Raw genomic sequence first — 17853 nt, 5'->3', positions numbered from 1 at the left:
ACATTTATTCAATTTACAAAAACTCAAAGAAAATATGCCTTTGGGGCATTTTTGTCATCAGACCACTTTAAATGCATTAATTAGACAACTCAAACCTGTACAGAATTGTAGACTAATGGCTCATTAGAGAAAACACATTTTGTTATTTCAGAAACATTTATTCCAATTTTAGACAACTTTTAGTCCCACACTAGGTCATGTCCATCGTTATGGAACTATATAATCAGTTTTTGTGTTAATCATGTATTTTTCTTTAAGCAGTAAGGGTTTACCCAAGTTTTAAGTGACATGGTTGAGCTGTGTGGCCTGGAGTGCAAAGAGGATGGAGTCTCCAGGGTCACTAACAGGCAATAAATTCATTCAGCCATCTTGTGGGATATTAGGCAAGGTGGGAGTCACATGAGGTTTTATGGGGTACCCTTCAAGATGGTTTACGGTTTGAAAGCTTTTTATTGTTCTTAATGTTTATCTCGGTTAACTCCTAAAAACATCTGGCAAAATATATTAAGAACCTGGGGCCCTGTTTAATATTGGAATGTGGATCTGTTTTGCTTGTGAGAAGATAAGCACTATAGAGACTGAGTGTGTGCGTGGACCTCAACCCCCAGTGACTCGGTGAGGGGCCGGCCAGACTAATCAAAGAATGCACTTCAGAAACGTGCCTGCAACCAGCATGGAAGGGCGGACTTTGGGTTAAACTACATGAGCTTTATGATAACGTTGTAAATGCGTCTCTCCTTGGAATTCTAATTGTAATAAATATATGTATATTTCAAGTGTTTTGTCTCTAATTGTTTTCTTCCTTTGCTGCCAAATCTACGAACTGGGTGAGGTGGGCCACAGTGAATGAGACAGGAAGATCTTGTGGCCGTCTCGTCACTATCTAGCAAACCCAAATATTAATTTGACACTAATTATATGTATTTTGCAGCACTGTTTATTTTTAGTGGGAGATCGACAGGCGGATTGGTGCTGCGTCTGCAGTGAAGCAGGCGCTGTACTGTTCTGTTGTTGTGATGAGAGAGCTGAGTCAAAAGGCGAAGCTCTCGATTTACTTGTCGATCTACGTTCCTACCCTCATCTATGGTCATGAGCTTTGGGTGGTGACTGAAAGAACGAGATCCCAGATACAAGCGGGGGAAATTAGTTTTCTCCGTAGGGTGTCTGGGCTCTCCCTTAGAGATAGGGCGAGGAGCTCAGTCATCCGGGGAGGACTCAGAGTAGAGCCACTGCTCCTCCACGTCGAGAGGAGCCAGTTGAGGTGGCTCGGGCATCTGGTCAGGATGCCTCCTGGACGCCTCCCTGGTGAGGTGTTCCGGGCACGTCCCACCGGGAGGAGGCCCAGGGGAAGACCCAGGACACTCTGGAGGGACTATAGCCCTATTTACACTACCCTTTTTAACCGATTCATGCCGAGTTTGAACCGAGCTTGGATCAATTAACCATGCCCAGCTTGGTTCTTGCGACCATTTACTCATCACGCTAGCACAGTTCCTCGCCTCCTAGTGACGATCTGCGGTACTACTGCTCTCGGGGATTGAAGGAGGGAATCAAGCAAACAAAAATGGCGGCCCCGTAACATTCAGGAAGTTATGTTTGGTTATAATTGTGATATTTCATTGTTTGCGGAGAGTCAGGCGAAGAAGGCAACCTTTGGTAAATTTACTTGACAGAGTCGACTTTTGGGAAGTGGATAAAACAAACGATAGTCTAATCAGGGCTTACAGACGCAGGAAACATCAACAGACGCTGAGTTTCATCACACTGCTAAGCAGAATCATCACTGGAAACCATGTGGCATGGTAAGGAAGCTGGTATTTTTATGAATGTCTGAACCGCAAAATTTGTCAGCTGACTGTAAGGAGATGACACGGTCTGCTCATGCGCTCTTTGGTATCAGAGAACCGAGCCAGTGAAAAACCGTGCCGAGACCTACTATCGAACTGGTCTAGATTTAGTGTGGTTCGGTTTTGCCTGGCACGGTTCAGTTCAGTTTGCGTTCCATTTACATTCGATAGTTATCTCAGTTACAGAGCTCGGACCGTTCTCGGCACGGTTAAAAAAGGGTAGTGTAAATGGGGCTATGTTTCTCTGCTGGCCTGGGAAGCCTTGGGATTCCCCCGGAGGATCTGGCCTAAGTGGCTGGAGAGAGGGACGTCTGGGCCTCCCTACTGAAGCTGCTACCCCCGTGACCCGACCCCGCATAAGCAGAAGAGGATGGATGAATTGATGTTTATCTTTAATGCACCCTTTTCAAATCTGAAGGTAAGAAGAAAAGATTTTCCCATTATTCTTGATTATTCACAGCTGCATTTGTGTCTCTATTTCTATCCCTGTTTGCCTTAACACATCCTTGCTCTCGCTATACAATAAGTGTAAAGCTATCAACTATTATAAGATTTTCCCAAGACATCTTCATCTAAGCCAGGGGCCTGCAACCTTTACAGTCTAAAGAGCCATTTTGCCTACAGTCTCCTTGAATTAAACTCGTTTAGAGCAACAAATGTTGCCTGGCCTTTTGAAAAAAGACAAATTATAATTCTTGATAAAGATCTACTGTAGGAAATATGTTGTCATCGTTAAAGAAACGCCCTTTAATGTCTAGTTAAAAAAAGAGGATGGACGGGTGTTGATTTTTGTGGATAATGATGTAAAAAACAAATCTTAGTTTCCATTTTCCAACACAATGAAAGAATATTGATTTAAAATTAAATATTACGGGCACTTTTAGCATCATTCTGTTGTGAAAATTAAAAGCAATTTTAATTTTAACTGCTAAAACCCGCATTAACATAACATAAAAATATAATAATAAAAATATAATTTGTAGCGAAAGTTATTAGGAGCCAGTGTGGAAGGTAGAAAGAGCCACTTGCGGCTCCAGAGCCACAGGTTGCAGACCCCTGATCTAAGCTGACCGTTAGTTTAGATAAAATTTTCCATTGTTATTTAGTTTTTCTTACCTCGTCATTAACTACTTCCAGCCCTTTATTCTACTTCAGTTTTTTTTTTCTTCCACGCTTTTCATTGTCTTCGGTGTTGCTGTTAAAATGTCAGAACCAAAATGTTGAAAAGCCTGTTCTACGTTTATTTTTCCCATGAGAACACCGACATTATTTTTTTTGTCTGCTCCATATTTTTTCCCCCTTGTCATGTCATGCTTCATGGCAAACAGAATGATGAGTTGATCTTTTGTTCTTACATTTATTCACAATATCCATTTTTTCCCCCGTTTTTTTTTTTTTTTTTTCAGTCATAGCACTGAGAAACATTGAGTTGGGAGTTTTAGTTATTCTGCTTGTTTTGTACTGGATCAGGTGGCTCAGGGATCCGTTTGGATCCCATCCAAGATTAGTTTATTCCAAATTTCGCTAATATTATTTTTATTGTCATCTATTCATTTGTTGTAAAAGAAAATTAGCAAAGCCTAGTAACATTTTTCAATTTATTTTCATATATTTTATATTTAAACTCTACCTCTTAGTCCTTATATGTATACATTTTCTATAAATTGTAATTTTCTTCCTACAAGCATTTTGCTGTCTTGTTGTGGGCAGTTATTGTTTTTATTCTGTATATTATAAACCATTATTGTACAGTGTTTGTTATATAGTTTCACAAATATGTTTAGGAAGGCTCCATATGCACCATTAATATCTCTGTGTTGATAGATCAGGTCCCAATTTTGTTCCATTAAGTGACTTTTCTTTTTATATTTCTGTTTTTCTTGCCATGCCTTTGGCTTTCTGATATTTTAGTCTTATAATTTTTGTTATAAAGCACAAAGACTAGTAAATGATCATGGATATTATTAATTAATTAATTAATTAATTAATTGTCCGTATTATTTATAATATCGTTTGTGAAGATGTTATCAATGAAAGTGGCAGAATGAGATGTAATTGTGCTGGTTCTGGTAATTTTTCGGAAAAGGGTCAAACTTCGAAATGCTTGATAAAATCATCCGCAAACCTATGATTATTGGTATTTAGCAAATCAATGTTAAACTCACAACAAATAACCAGAGACTTGTTAGTTTCCCTGTGAGCGTAGGCCACTCTCCATCCAGTTACTAAACATGTGTATATCGGACCCTGGAGTTCTGTATATACAACTTATATTGACATTCTTTTTTTTCTGCATAGACTTCTATTGTTATACACTCAAGTGCAAAATCAGCTACAGTTGTTCTCATTACTTCCAGTTATTATAAATTCATATATATATATATATATATATATATATATATATATATATATATATATATATATATATATATGTATATAAATATATATATGTATACATATATATATATATATATATATATATTCATATATATATATATATATATATATATATATATAACATTTATAAATATATAAATAACAATATACAAAAACATATATTTACATATATGTATACATATACACATATAAACATACTTATTTATACATACATATGTATTTAATATGAATACCATGTAAAATATTTCAGCACCTAATTTCCCAGTGACTTCTGTTTTTCGGCAAAATCAGCACTCCAGTGTATATTATTGCTCAGTGGTCCAGGTAATTATCACTTTCCGGTCTAAATTATAAACAAATGTAGCAATCTAGCATCCTGATCCACACTCCCTTCCAGTTGGTGGCGGCAATGTACCAAAAACGTTGTTTTTCCAGCCGCCATTGAAACAACGGGAAGAAGAAACGCAAACGGAGCAGCCTGTCACTAGCGCCGAAACAGAAGCCAACTTCAGCAGCGCAGTCTTCGCTACCCAGGGACGACCGCAGACAGCATTGCATTTGTCCGTGGCCCAGGACGTCCTCGGTTGGAAAACATACACACGAAGGTATGCAAGACGTTATTTGCGACCCGGGTGAAACAATACCAATACGCGCATCGAGTCGGTACTCCGACGTAGCTGGAAAATGTAAAGGAGCAAGGGCTTTGGTGTGAGCATGTCCATGATGCTATTGTTAAGTAGCTAACACCCAACGCTAACCTGGTTAGGTGGAGCAATGCCTTAATCTGCCGAGCAACAATGCACACACGAGAGGGATTTTATACAAACTGAAAATCGTGGGTTTTTTATTTATTAATATTCCCCCCCCCCCCCCCCCCCCCCTTATATTCGGTGCAGTCGGAAGTTGCTCGCCATTTGCAACCCAACCAACCGCCGCACGGTGGAATGGAGTCCGTGTCGACGCTAGCATTAGCCGGTTAGCTAACTCGTCGGCGCATGTGTCCGTTTTATTAGCGACGCAATGAGCGATTTATTTTTTTTCTTTGGACGTGTAACACAATCATCACCCACTTGAATGCGTATTAATTCAAATATGTTTTTTTTCTGGTGTTTTCCTTTTGAAAAATCCTTCACCCGGCATTTTAAAGTCGATTTAAGTATCATCAGCGGTTGATCTCATTCACCTGGCACATCGCTTCCGCTTACGTATGTGTACGGAGAAACGGTCCATGTCTGCAATGTGATGTTTTTTTCCAATGCTTCTTCGCCGTGTTTTATTTTTTATTTTATTTTGTCCAAACGTCACAATGGAAGTGCGACTTTTCAACGCAAACTGAATTGTGTCCGATTAAATCAACAGATTAGTATTTTTTTTTTAATCGTTGCACTGCTTTAACCTTTCATTGGTTTAAGTATTTCCACGTAGAGCGCAATTCTCTGTCAATATCAACCTCTCTTAAACGCATATGCTCAGTAAAGTATCGATTGTGATGGTACATATGCACAGATTTAACATTTTGTACTCCTTGTGTCGCTCATCATTTCTCTGTAAAGTTATTTTAGACAATGGAGGACGTTTGAAGTTATCTTTCTTTTTTGTTTTATCCTGGGTCTAGATATTTGGATCTTCATACTTGAGGATAACTGAATCCGTCTGGGTTCAAGTTAAGGTATGCAAGGGACTGCCCCCTAACAACAAAAACACCATCAGCAAAACCATGACCTGTTGACTTCTGCTGTGTATGTGTTGAACCCGGAAAACCTAAGAAATGTCTTTTATTTTGCAGTTAGACAAACACTTTCTGATTTCTATTTATTTTTTTCTTTCCCTTCTGACTATGACTGTCTTTAAAAGTATCGTCGCTAAGGAATTCGAGGAAGATTACGTTTGGCAAATTACTTCATTTGAATTTTTAATATTTGAGTTGATTTTTCATTTTTAAGAGCATTTAAGAGCCAGTTTTCTTCTGCAACAACCTTACGATTTCAAAAGAGGCCGTTTTTATAAGGATTTAATTTTTCTTAATGATCCGGTTGTCTTGTCTATACAGAATAAAGTAAAAACATGTCAAAAGTTCTGTTTAAATTTGGGTTGGGATGGGAGACTACTACAAAAGTCGTTTTTTATTTTTTAATACAAATTGAAACATCTTTAATTTGAACATTTTGTAAAACATTTTCAGAGAAATGTTGTCCTGCAAAGTTGTTTTAATTCACGATCTCTCCAAAATAGAGAGCAGAAATTACAATAATGGTGGCAATATTAAAAAAGGCCAGAACTGCAAGACGGCAGCAGTAGCTCTTAATAGTTAACTGTTGCTCTGTTACTATTCCTGTCAACTATTATTTCAGTTTAACGTGTTTCTTGCTGCATTCTGTATTGCTTGCTAAGACGCAAATGAGCATTTAACTTCTGATTTATTATCGACATGCTACAGATTAGATTCATGAAACAGCTGTCAGTTCTGTTGTTCACTTGATGAAATAATGCGAGCAGTTGATATTTTGGGTATGACTTTAATTGGGTTACCAATCAAAGTAGCTCAAATTATAAAAAGATATTTATCTTTTTTTTTTTTTTTTTGTCCAGGTCCAGAAAAGACATTTCTGTACCGTTTCTGGAGAGATTTTATGCTTCTTCAGCACTTTATTTGAAGACTTGCGTTGTTCAACCCGCATTTAACGTTCACTAGTTTTCGCCACAGCCGTATTTGAAGTGCAGTTTACATGTTGGTCTGCACAGGAGAAACAAACTAACGTGACTCTCGCCACATGGATGTAGGTCTGCAGAGCTCCTCACGGCTCCACGCATCCATCTAGAATCGCTGCCATTGGGAGAGATTTCAATACCACATAAAATGGATGAGCCAATCAGGATCGCCGGGCGGGCGGGATTTGCATGGATGTGACCTATCAGAAAAGCAGCTGTTGTGATTCAGACGGCGTGGAAGCAAGCAGTAACATCGATGCTATTTCATCGATTTACCGAATATTAATTCTTTAAAAGAACACCAGAGAACGGCTTTGAAGGCTTTTGTTAGTGGAAACAATGTTTTTTCCCTTCTTCCGATCGGATTTGGCACGAGCTTGTAGCGCGTCAGTGAAGGAGATGGACAAGTGGTTTATCCAATCATATACAAGGATTATTGGTAAGGCTCCTCCTCCTGAAATACACCTCCAATGGAGCCATACCAGATGGATGTGTGGAGCTCTGCAGATCGAAATCCATCTGACGAGAGTCGGGTTAGCAGCAAACTGCAGATTTAGGAAAGCAGCCAAACCAAAATGTCGATTTAGAAATTCTTCCTCACTTAAATACACAATTTAATCGGCATCTAAATTTGCTTTGTGTGAACTTTGAAATGAAATTGATCTACAATTTTTCATCCAAGAACTCCCCACTCCCTCCTTTTTTCTTTTTTTTTTTTCTTTTTTTTTTTAAGGAACTTGATCTCTTTTCTTACTCATGACATGTTTCAGGTTTGAAGACACTTTAAAGAAAATTGTTCGCAAACAAATCGAACCTGTTCGAGCATTTGGGACGCACGAAGAAAGAAAAGGAAAAACCTCACGACCTAGTCATGTCTCGCAGAAGAAGCCGCAGCGCATCGCCAGGGCGGTATCCCCGCACCTGCAGCAGTAACGATCCCAGGGATTTGGAGCGAAGGATTTTTGTTGGGAATTTGCCAACTTCTGACATGACAAACAAGGATTTGGAAGACCTTTTCTCTCCGTACGGGAAAATAGTCGGTTAGTAAACCTGCAAGCGTTCAATCGCCAATTGTTAACATTTGACGGTTACTATCAGAAAAAGCTGTCGCTGTTGGAAATATTTTAAATATCTCACATTAACTCAAACATCAATATTTCATAAATGTTTCTACTGCAAGTTTTGCTTGAGAAGGATGGTGGATAGCCAATTTTGTGCCACTTAAAATATTCCTTTTCCAGGCGTGTCCTTGTTTCGAGGTTATGGATTTGTTCAATTTGAGCGCCTTGAGGACGCTGAAGCTGCGAGAACAGCTCAAAAGGGCCGAATATATAAAGGGTACAAACTAGGTAAGCTTTAACTGCCCAAAGTTTGAATAAATGGTCTCGGCGTGCGTATTTATTTGTGACAGTCCACAAAACCAATCTAATGCAATAAGATGATTTAAATAAATTTTGAAATGATGCATAAACTTTCAATGGGCTCAATTCTTCAAAGCTCTCGGTCTTTGAAATACCCGTACAGACAAAGATGCTAATATTTATAACATTTAAGACCAAATGCAGCATTTTGCATGTAGATCTTTTTTAACTTAATGTATAATATGAGTCTTTTTATCTATTTATTTTTGGTTTGCTAATGCTTAAGTTTCTTTAAAGCATTCCAGGATGGCTTCAATTTGGAGCATTTAATCAACTGCGTTTTTTCACATTTTATTCAGCGCCAACCCACCTCAGATTTTTGTTGTTTTTTTTTTTTTTTTGTCTGAAGCAGCTTAAAGGCTGGCCTGTTCCCCAAAGCTGAAGTCTGGGTTGTTTTTGTAATTTTACGGTAAAACTTTATTTATCCCTGGTCCACTTTGTTTAATTTCTGATCTGATATCCATTTCGAACATATTTGTTTTAGGACACTCACTCGACTTGTACTTAATTTCTGCACTTGAACCGAGTAAAACTTTGAAAGTTTATAGACCATTAACAAACATTTATTCAAAAGTCTTAGTAGTTTTTTAGTTTGTTTTTGTAAAAAAACAAGTTTTCAAGATTTTTATTTTTAATTTGGTTCTACAGGCAGAAGGAAAGCACCACACCGTACATCAACATAATGTTGCATTTGGTCTTTATTAGCTACATATCCTTCTAATAGTAAGTTTAGTAATGGCATTTCATTAATGACTGATTATTGGATTAATGCGGCAACCTATTCATCAAATGCAAATAAAGCGAGAAAATACTTTTTGGCTCTGAAATTTGTCTGTTTTATTCAAAACAATAAAACAAAAATGTTCCTCAGGTGGAGCACGTACGGTTTGCACATTTTATTTGAATTTCAGCCTAAATCTAAATTTGCCCGTGGACGTAGTTGGGACGGGGAGGCGGCTACGCTCTCATGTAACAGATTTGGCGCCTCGGCTTGCCGCGCTGCGGACCTTCGTCCAGTTTGCGTTTTCAAATTTGGATCCTGGCCCTGAGTTTGCATTTGGACTGGGAAAGTGATGATGCGGCCGCTCTTTCTGCGTGAACAGCTGCTCTACATGTCACTGTTGTGTTCAACGTTTGGATTCATTTATTTTCAGATGTAAATATGGCAGTGGAGCGACGGCAAGCTAAACCTCAAACCCACCAGAGCCCTCCTCGAAGGTAAAGTAACGTGAAACGAGTGTGAAGAACTACCATCGCCTCTCCACTGTCGGTAAAAAGCGTGTTTATCCTTTTCATCACCTGTAATTTCTCCCAAGGGTTGAATTCCACATGATGGAAGCTACCTCACATTTGGATGAGTTTGAAATGGTTTCTTCGAGTGTCACCGTTTCTCAAGTTAACGTGTCCTGATGTGTTGAAATAAAGAAGAGAGACAGTTGGTGTAATTAAGTGTCTTTGTCTCTAAGATTCTTGTATTTCCTCTCAGCTGCAGTGTTCTTTGTGCGATTTCTGTCAGACGCGTCTTCTTGCGCCCCGAAATCCAAGGTTTATGTCCTGCGTCACAAAATAGGGTTTGCGTCACTAAAATCTCTTCATAAGAAGCAGTACTCGCTTTGAGACGTTGGGTTTTCGAGGAAACCACAAGAGGAACCCAGATGAGTTATTTCTAAACTCTCCTTAAGCTGAAATGGCTTTAAAAAAAGATGTTGATCTGTGAAGAACCTGACCACAAACAACTTTCCTTTGCTTTCTTGTGTGTGTGAACAAGAAGCCAACTGAGGGAATCTGCTCCAGAGCTACATCTAGCCGAAGGTGTTCCTGCTCATTCGTTTATTATTCAGAATCAGTCAAAAATAATATTTGCGAGATCTGGATTAAAAACCTTTCCGATACTTGGTTTAAAGGTTTACTGTTTATCCGAATGGCTCCTTCGTGTAGTTTTCATGTTTATCTACCAAGGAAAACGCAGGGGAACAGAAGAAAAAGGACATTCTTGGCCTCTTCTCAGTTTGTTCAAGAAAAAATAAAACGAAACGGAGAATCTCCAATTTACGAAGGCACGTTGGGCACGAGCCGGTGTGAGATTCGAACTTCGTAGCGCGGAGTAAAAAAGATACCGCAGTCACATGATGCACAAACGCAAAACCGAAAAGCTCGTACAACCCGATCCTATTGGCACACCGCTCTAAATAAATACAACTACCTCAAAGTGTGTCAACCGTATTTTTAAAAAAATGTCTTGCCTTTGAAAAGCGACGGGTGGCGGTCATTTATTTTCCACACCTGTGATTTTTGCGACTGGAAATATTTCCCGACAGTTGGATCTGTTCTGAGTATGACCAAACCTCGCCGCCCGTTTTCAGTCAGCTGACTGGCAGTGCTCAGCAGGAGTTGGGAGGTAGGGCAACACTGCATTACTCTCTGCTGGCGCCTCGAGGGATTATTTTTATTTTATTTTTTTTACTGTAGGAACGCCATGATGGAGGAAACATTATGGTTTTGAAACCGCAACTTTCTAAAATTTAAATTTACCTTGCTAACGGGTAACCGGCCCAAACTTAAGGCACTCAGGCGGGACTTTCTTGCTCTGGAGCCCAATCCTCTTGGATTGGACGGGATTTCTGAAACAGGTGAGACGATGTGTCGAGGTTCTGATGTTTCGGCCCGGCATCAGAGGAAATGTGAAGAACCCGAGAGGTTTTAAAGGTTGCTCAAACCATGTTGGAGTTGGGCTGTTCTTGCCCCTCACTGTCGGTGAAAACTTGGTTGAGTGTTTGGTTAAAAATGTGTTTTTTGTTTCTGAAAGAAAAACTCATCCAATTGCAATTTTCAAAAGAGGTTTCATAAATGCAAGAATGTGCAAAAACTCTCTAAAGCAGTGCTTCTTAAAAAGTGGGGTGCGCCCCCTAGGGGATGTGAAGGTATTGTGGGAGGTGGTGGTGCAAAAACAGCCTTTTTAAAGGCCTAAATGGGACAACAGCGCCCCCTGTTGTCTGGACTACCAGCAGGCAGTAGTATGATGAATACTATTAATAAAAGTACAAAACTTAATGTAACTGAAGTTTGTTCTTTAACATTAATGGTTTAGTTTGTTATTTTTGCCTTAGTGAGGTTATTAACTAGTTAAGTTATATTGTCGTTAATAGCCTATATAGTTCAATGAAGTGTGGCAATGTTGAAATGTTGCTGTTAGAAACCATTATGTTTATAAATTAACCCATATTTTAAAAGGGATTCTGGATAATCTTCAGAATGACAACTTTAATGCCTTAAAACGGAAAATAAAAGTTACATTTTTGATGATGGGGGTGGGGGGCGCTGGAAATGTTTCCTCCTCCAAAGGAAACATTTGAGAACCACTGCTCTAAAGTGTTGCATTTGATTATGTTTGAGTCAGAAATCTGCATTTTTATGATTGGCAAATATTTGATTTAGATTTTTAATATTTTTTTTTTATTTTACAAAATCTCTTAAGCTCTCTAAATTATAACCTGGTTATTTTTCTTCAAATATTTCACTTTTTTTTTTTTTTTTTTTACTTTGGAGCAAAAAAGTTACATTCAAATATCAGCCGTAGGTCTGAGTTTACTGAATTTACCAACGGCCTTGTTTTCACTTCCACTTCCCACTCGGAGCTTTTCTGTCTCTAATTGTTAACTTCTCCTCCAGGCCCCCATATGTCAAAGAGCCCCGGCCTCGATCGCGTTCACCCGTCTACGGGCGCGACGCCAGGGAGCCTCGGGACAGTCGTGACGTCAGGGACTCTGCCAGGGAGCCCAGGCCGGGTAGCCACTCCCGGGAGCCCGATTATCGCTTCCGCTCGGACAGCAGAGACAAGGACGGCAGGGGCGACCCTCGGGATTCTGCTTACAGGTGACTCTGTCGACCCTTGGCTACGAGCTGGCAATCTCCATCTTGACTTTGTTTAAACGGGTAATCTCTCCACGCAGCAGAGAGGATTATGACCGCTACTACCGCAGCAGGAGTGCTGCAGAGGACTACTACAGGAGGAAGGATGAGCCCTTCAGGGAGCCTTACTTGGATCCCTGGAATGGACGCCGTGAGCCTGGAGGTTAGTCATGCAAAGTGCATAAGGCACTTATTGATGTCGGCTCAAAGCTTCCTGTGGGTCACAGTGGTAATCTTTATATAACCTGTGGCTCCATTTTAATTTAAAGCACTAATTCACAGCAACAAGGCTACGTCTGCCTTTAAAGGGAATCGTTTAATGGAAAGCTGTCTCAGCAAAATCCATTTAGCTGTGAAATACCTACTATGTAAAGTTTTCTAGTATATCAGACTTACAGCTAGAGCTGGGTGATATGGTTTTAAAAGGTTTTTCTTACCAAATCTGATTCATCGATTTTCTTCCCTTTTGTTTCATAAAAACAAATTGCTGAAATGATCTTTAAAAACGTACTTTTATTTCGATAATCTCATCTGGGAGTTGACCTGGACTCAAAGCACAATTCATTACGAGCTTTAAAACGTGTATAAAACAAGATGGCCGACCACGCCATAGTGAATGGTAAACAATATAACAGAATGTTTACTTCTAGTTGTATCACACAGCTAAGAACAGGCTTCACTTGTGTAACTTCACACCAACTTAAAAAGCAAGTAAACAGATTAAAGTGCCTCGTATTATGGTAAAACGTTTTCCTCTTTGGAGTATTTTGACAATATATTTTCTAAACATATATTCAACATTGCATGTTGTTACCAAACTGATTTTATATAGTGCAAAGTTTCATGGAAGCCCAGGAGAGTGCATTGGCAAAAAAATGTAAATAATTAAAAATCTCCACCTCCCCAAAGAAAGATTAAATCTTCCAAGAGTTGCAAATTCAGATTAGTTGATAGCATTGATTATCGGCCAGCCCTACTTGTAGCTAAGACCTCAGTGGGTTTAGATTAAAATATTTACCAGCATTCCATCTTGTGCCAAACAGTAGAGGAGCGCGCGCAGCCAGTGGAGCGCCGCCGTAACGAGCTGTATCGACAGTACTACGAAGAACTCCAGCGGCGCTACGACACGGACCGCCCCGTCGACTGCTCCGTGATTGTTGTGAACAAGGCGCAGAAGTAACTTCACTCTCCGTTCTTTACAGCCGCAACTACTTAATGTCTCTGTGTGAAAGTCCAACCTCGTCCTGGATATTTTCATTTCATATCGCTCCTGTGTGTGTGTCTGTGTGTGTGTCTGTGTCTGTCTGTGTGTCCTTTTGCTTCTGAAACAACTGTAGGGAGTATGCGGAGACGGTCGGGCGCAAAGTCCGCGATTTGGGAATGGTCGTGGATCTCATCTTCCTGAACACAGAAGTCTCTCTCACGCAGGCTCTGGAGGACGTGGGCCGAGCCCGCACTCCCTTCGCCATCATCATCACTCAGCAGCACCAGATGCACCGATCCTGCACTGTCAACATCCTGTTTGGTACTCCTCAAGGTAATTTCAGTCAGCCGTGTGAAGCTCCAGGTGTAAAGACCGTTAGTGACTCGTTCTAGGGCTAGGCGATAATTAAATATCAATATATATCAATCAATAGATGTAGATCAGTGATAGAAAATAAAAGGGTCAATAAAAGCTCAGAATAAGTTTTCCATCCTTTTGCATTCTAGCCATGAATATTAATCATTACATCCTCTTAACCAATCACAAACACAGACCCAGTAACAAAGCTCCGCCCCCTTCAAAGAGTTCATGTGTTTTTTTTCTTTTACAAAAACTTGCAGTTTTTGTAAAAGTTGATTGAATAAAGGGTTGAGTTTGAATTCAGTGTTTGTCTTCTGCACATAAAATACATGTTTTGAATTTGTTGATAATTATCAATATCGATCAATGATTGCTATTTTATCTATATTAGGGCTGGATTATATAGAAAAAAAAGCATATCAACATAATTATCAACAAATTCAAAAAATCAGTGCACAAACACTGAATTCAAACTCACCCCTTTATCCAACCAACTTTTTACCAAAGCTGCAAATTTAAAAAATAAAATAAAAATGTGCGCTCTGAACTCTTTAAAGGGGGCGGAGCTTGGTAAAGTGGTTCCTGGGTCTGCATTTGTGATTGGTTGGGAGGATGTAATGACCGTAATATTATGCATAAGTAAGGAAAACTTTTATTCTGATTAACTTTTTATTGACCCATTTTTTTTTCTATCATAGATATACGTCTATCAATTGATATATATCATTATTGAATTATCGTCCAGCCCTAATTGATATGCTTTTTTTCCCCCTATATTGTCTAGCCCTAACTCATTCTTTTCATTTTTGCACGTATTTAATGTTACTTTTTGCTACAGAACATCGAAACATGCCCATACAAGATGCCATGATGCTGGTTGCCCACAACTACGACACCTACAAAGTGGAGAACCGGGAAAAAGAACGAGAGGAAATCGCCAGAAAGGCGGCCAAGATGGCGGACGACGTGCTCCTCCGGGAGGCTGACAGAGAGAGCCACCCCATTTCCGTGCTGACCGGCATCACACTGCTGGCTGAAAACAGGTGACCGCTTTTATATTCTCACTCTGAAAGAAGAAGCTGGCACATACTGAAATTAAAGCTGTGGCTTTAAAAGATATAAGGGTTTTGTAGCAGCTTTTTCCAACGTTTTTTTCCCCCCTGTGTAGGTTTTTAACCCCGGAGGAGCTGGACAGTCTCATTGCTTACCTGAAGGATAAAAGAGCTCGTCTCGTGAGAACCTCAGAAGATCCTCTTCCAGGTAATCGTGGGTCAGTTCATGTAGGATGAAACACTGCTGTGGCCCCGCTTAAAGGCTTTTAAAAGTGTTATGCATGCTGAAAATGGAATAAAGCTCTTTTTTATTAGACTTTTGAGCAGTAAATCTTAATTGTCGGCCAACAGCTCATGCAGCGTCCGCAGTGCCGCATCACGATGCCCTGCCGTCGTCTGCGGGACTCGCTCCATCTTCGCTCAGCGCCTCCCAGCCAAGTCACCTGCCGGCGGGTCCCAGCGCCTCATCCAACCCCAGTCACCAGCAGGAGCTGCAGGCCAAAATCCTCAGCCTGTTCAACAGCGGCTCCAGCCCGTTAACGGGGTCCACCAGCCTTTCTCAGGGCACCCCTCAGTCACATTCCTATAGCTCCCTCGGTTCCACCCCCTCCCAAAATCCATCCCGCGCGCCCATGTCAGGGCTAGCCCCAGGCGGATCCCAGAGTTACGGCATCCCGATGGGCCGCCTGCCCTCCACCACTGCAGCCCAGAGGCCCTCCGCCTCCACTTCTGGTATCAATTTTGACAACCCGAGTGTCCAGAAAGCTCTCGACACGCTCATCCAGAGCGGGCCGTCTCTCAACAACCTGGTGGGCCCCGGGTCTTCGCAGCCGCTGTCCCAGAGGTCCGCCTCCAGCATGGGCCAGGGTGCCCCCATGTCCATGTATCCTCGCCATTATTGAGGCCCCATGGGAGACAACGGGGCTGTTAGAAGAATATACCACAACCTGTTCTGGGATCGATCCTCAAGCTTTGTGTTGGTAGTCCCTAGAGATGTTTCGTAAACGTTTTATATTGCTCCTCGATTTAGAGCTGGTAAATTTGGATGCTTTGCTTAGATTACATAATGTTTTTTTTTTTTGTCTTTTCAGTTTGCCTGAAATATTTTACCGAGTCTTTTTACTGTGAGAGTTGGAACAACCTAGTTATGACCTACGTTTTGGTTCGTGATGGAGATGGTTCTTTTCAGCCCTGAACTGTTAATATTTTATAGTTTTCCATTGTGCTGTTTAATCTGTACTTTTTTTTTGTTTCCATTGTCAAAAGAAGACAATTAAAAAGTTGAGACACATTCTGTAGTAAAATGATATTGGTTTATTGCATTTTGTGCTGACAAATCTATAAAATGGAACAGGTATCGCCAGAAGCTAGAGAGATAAGCATTTGAAATATGGATAAAACCGCTTTTTTCTTTTTCTTTTTTTAAATGTATCATGAGTCACAATAGAGAATAATACGTCTTTTTTTTATTTTAGAATATTTAACTTACACAGACACAGAAAATAAACACCTCAACACTAACTCTATCTGATTTTTATTTACATGTAGTCCCTTCCCACCCCGGCCCATAACCACCCCCACCCCCAGCAGTTAGGAGTGCACACACACACCCACCCCCACAGAACTGAAAGAAACACACTATAGCGTTACCGTTAGACTGGGTAGAGTGCTAGGGAAAAGTCATGAACGGTTCAGATTTTCTATCAGGAACTAAACACAGGTTTTTACCTGTGCGCCAATTAAAACAACTGGCGTCCATTTTAGTCCTCCAAGCATCCATATAAAATATCTCCTGCGAGTCCAGTGAATTAAAACCAGTCTGGAGAATCAAAGTATCAAATGAAATCCGTTTGAGTTTCAGGTACGAAAGGATTGAACGTTTTTAGGAAATGTGCATCTCATGATCTTGTAATTTTCGCCTGAATCAGACTGAAGCAGGGCTGGCACAGATGATGGAAACGGTCTGTGTTGTGTTCAGAGGACATTGGCACAACCTAACTGCACAGTGCCTGTAATCAATAGTTTAAAACATACTGGGTAGAAGTTCCCATTTCCATTTTTTTCCCCCACCTGTGCCAGTCATAAAAATGTACATTCCCCAAAATGCGATAATTATCCTTTTGAAGATTTGGTAAACAATTGAAAAACTGGAGTCAGAACTACAAGCAGGGCTCATTTTTACCCCCTTTTTGCACATTAAACGTAAAAATCAACGGTTGCTACACATTTTTCCAGAGGTCAGTAAACACCTCTTGTCTAATTCACTTAATTGAGAAAACCTTCAGCAAATGTTCTACTTTTCAATAACTGACAACAGAACCTTGTGGATAGATCTACCATTTAAAAATAGATTATAATAATATCCGTCTTGGATACAACAATAGGCCAGTCCTAATAAAAGGGGGGAAAAAATACTACAAATGAAAGTTTCTGACTGATACAAACAGAATACTTGTATATCACAAACATCCAATATATTTTCAGCACACTTTGTTCAGGGTAGTTGCATGCATGCACTGAGTAACACAACATAACTGGAAGGTGGCTCTGCTTGGACAGCAGCTTGAGCTTTTCCTCGTCTGACTCAGAGGTTGAGTACAATACAAGGGTGGTTATTTGCTGTCCTTTTTCTCTTTTTTTGTTTTTTTTTTGTTTTTGTTTTGTTTTTTTGGCGTCGGACACATTTGTCTGACGCCTCTGCGATGCACTGAAGGGTGCAAGTATTGGCTGCAGCCTGGGTCCCTTCTCTGCAGTGATCTGGGGTTTGCTTTTCCTCTGTGAACGCCCCCCAACAGGACAGCCACCTCTTCCACCTGGCAACAGATGTGTTTCAGAGCCCTTTAATGTCCATTTAAGAATGGAGACTGGGAAATGTGGTGTTTCTTCATGCTACAGTTGTGCAGGTGATGGAATCTGATCTAAAATCGTGGATCAGTAAGAGGAGGGGTAGTTAC

General features: G+C 40.3%; 1 protein-coding gene across 5 annotated transcripts; it reads left to right on the top strand.

Annotated features, from left to right (window-relative positions):
* Positions 1-4733: 4733 nt before the first annotated feature.
* ncoa5 (nuclear receptor coactivator 5) lies at positions 4734-17311 on the top strand. Of its 5 annotated transcripts, none has more exons than XM_012865122.3 (12): positions 4736-4849; positions 5860-5913; positions 7724-7993; positions 8195-8302; positions 9529-9592; positions 12044-12247; positions 12328-12446; positions 13327-13459; positions 13618-13820; positions 14686-14890; positions 15016-15107; positions 15251-17311. In XM_012865122.3, the coding sequence occupies exons 3-12, from the start codon at positions 7825-7827 to the stop codon at positions 15799-15801; spliced, it is 1848 nt and encodes a 615-aa protein (XP_012720576.2). In that variant the 5' UTR covers positions 4736-4849; positions 5860-5913; positions 7724-7824; the 3' UTR covers positions 15802-17311. The 5 variants fall into 5 exon arrangements, with proteins under 5 accessions (XP_012720577.2, XP_012720576.2, XP_012720572.2 ...); XM_012865118.3 differs by having other exon boundaries at positions 12325-12446; XM_012865120.3 differs by lacking the exon at positions 5860-5913 and having other exon boundaries at positions 4777-4849; positions 12325-12446.
* Positions 17312-17853: the final 542 nt, after the last annotated feature.

The sequence above is a fragment of the Fundulus heteroclitus genome, chromosome 20, assembly GCF_011125445.2.
Source record: "Fundulus heteroclitus isolate FHET01 chromosome 20, MU-UCD_Fhet_4.1, whole genome shotgun sequence".
NCBI classification, from domain to species: domain Eukaryota; kingdom Metazoa; phylum Chordata; class Actinopteri; order Cyprinodontiformes; family Fundulidae; genus Fundulus; species Fundulus heteroclitus.
This window is presented reverse-complemented; position numbering and strand designations above follow the sequence as displayed.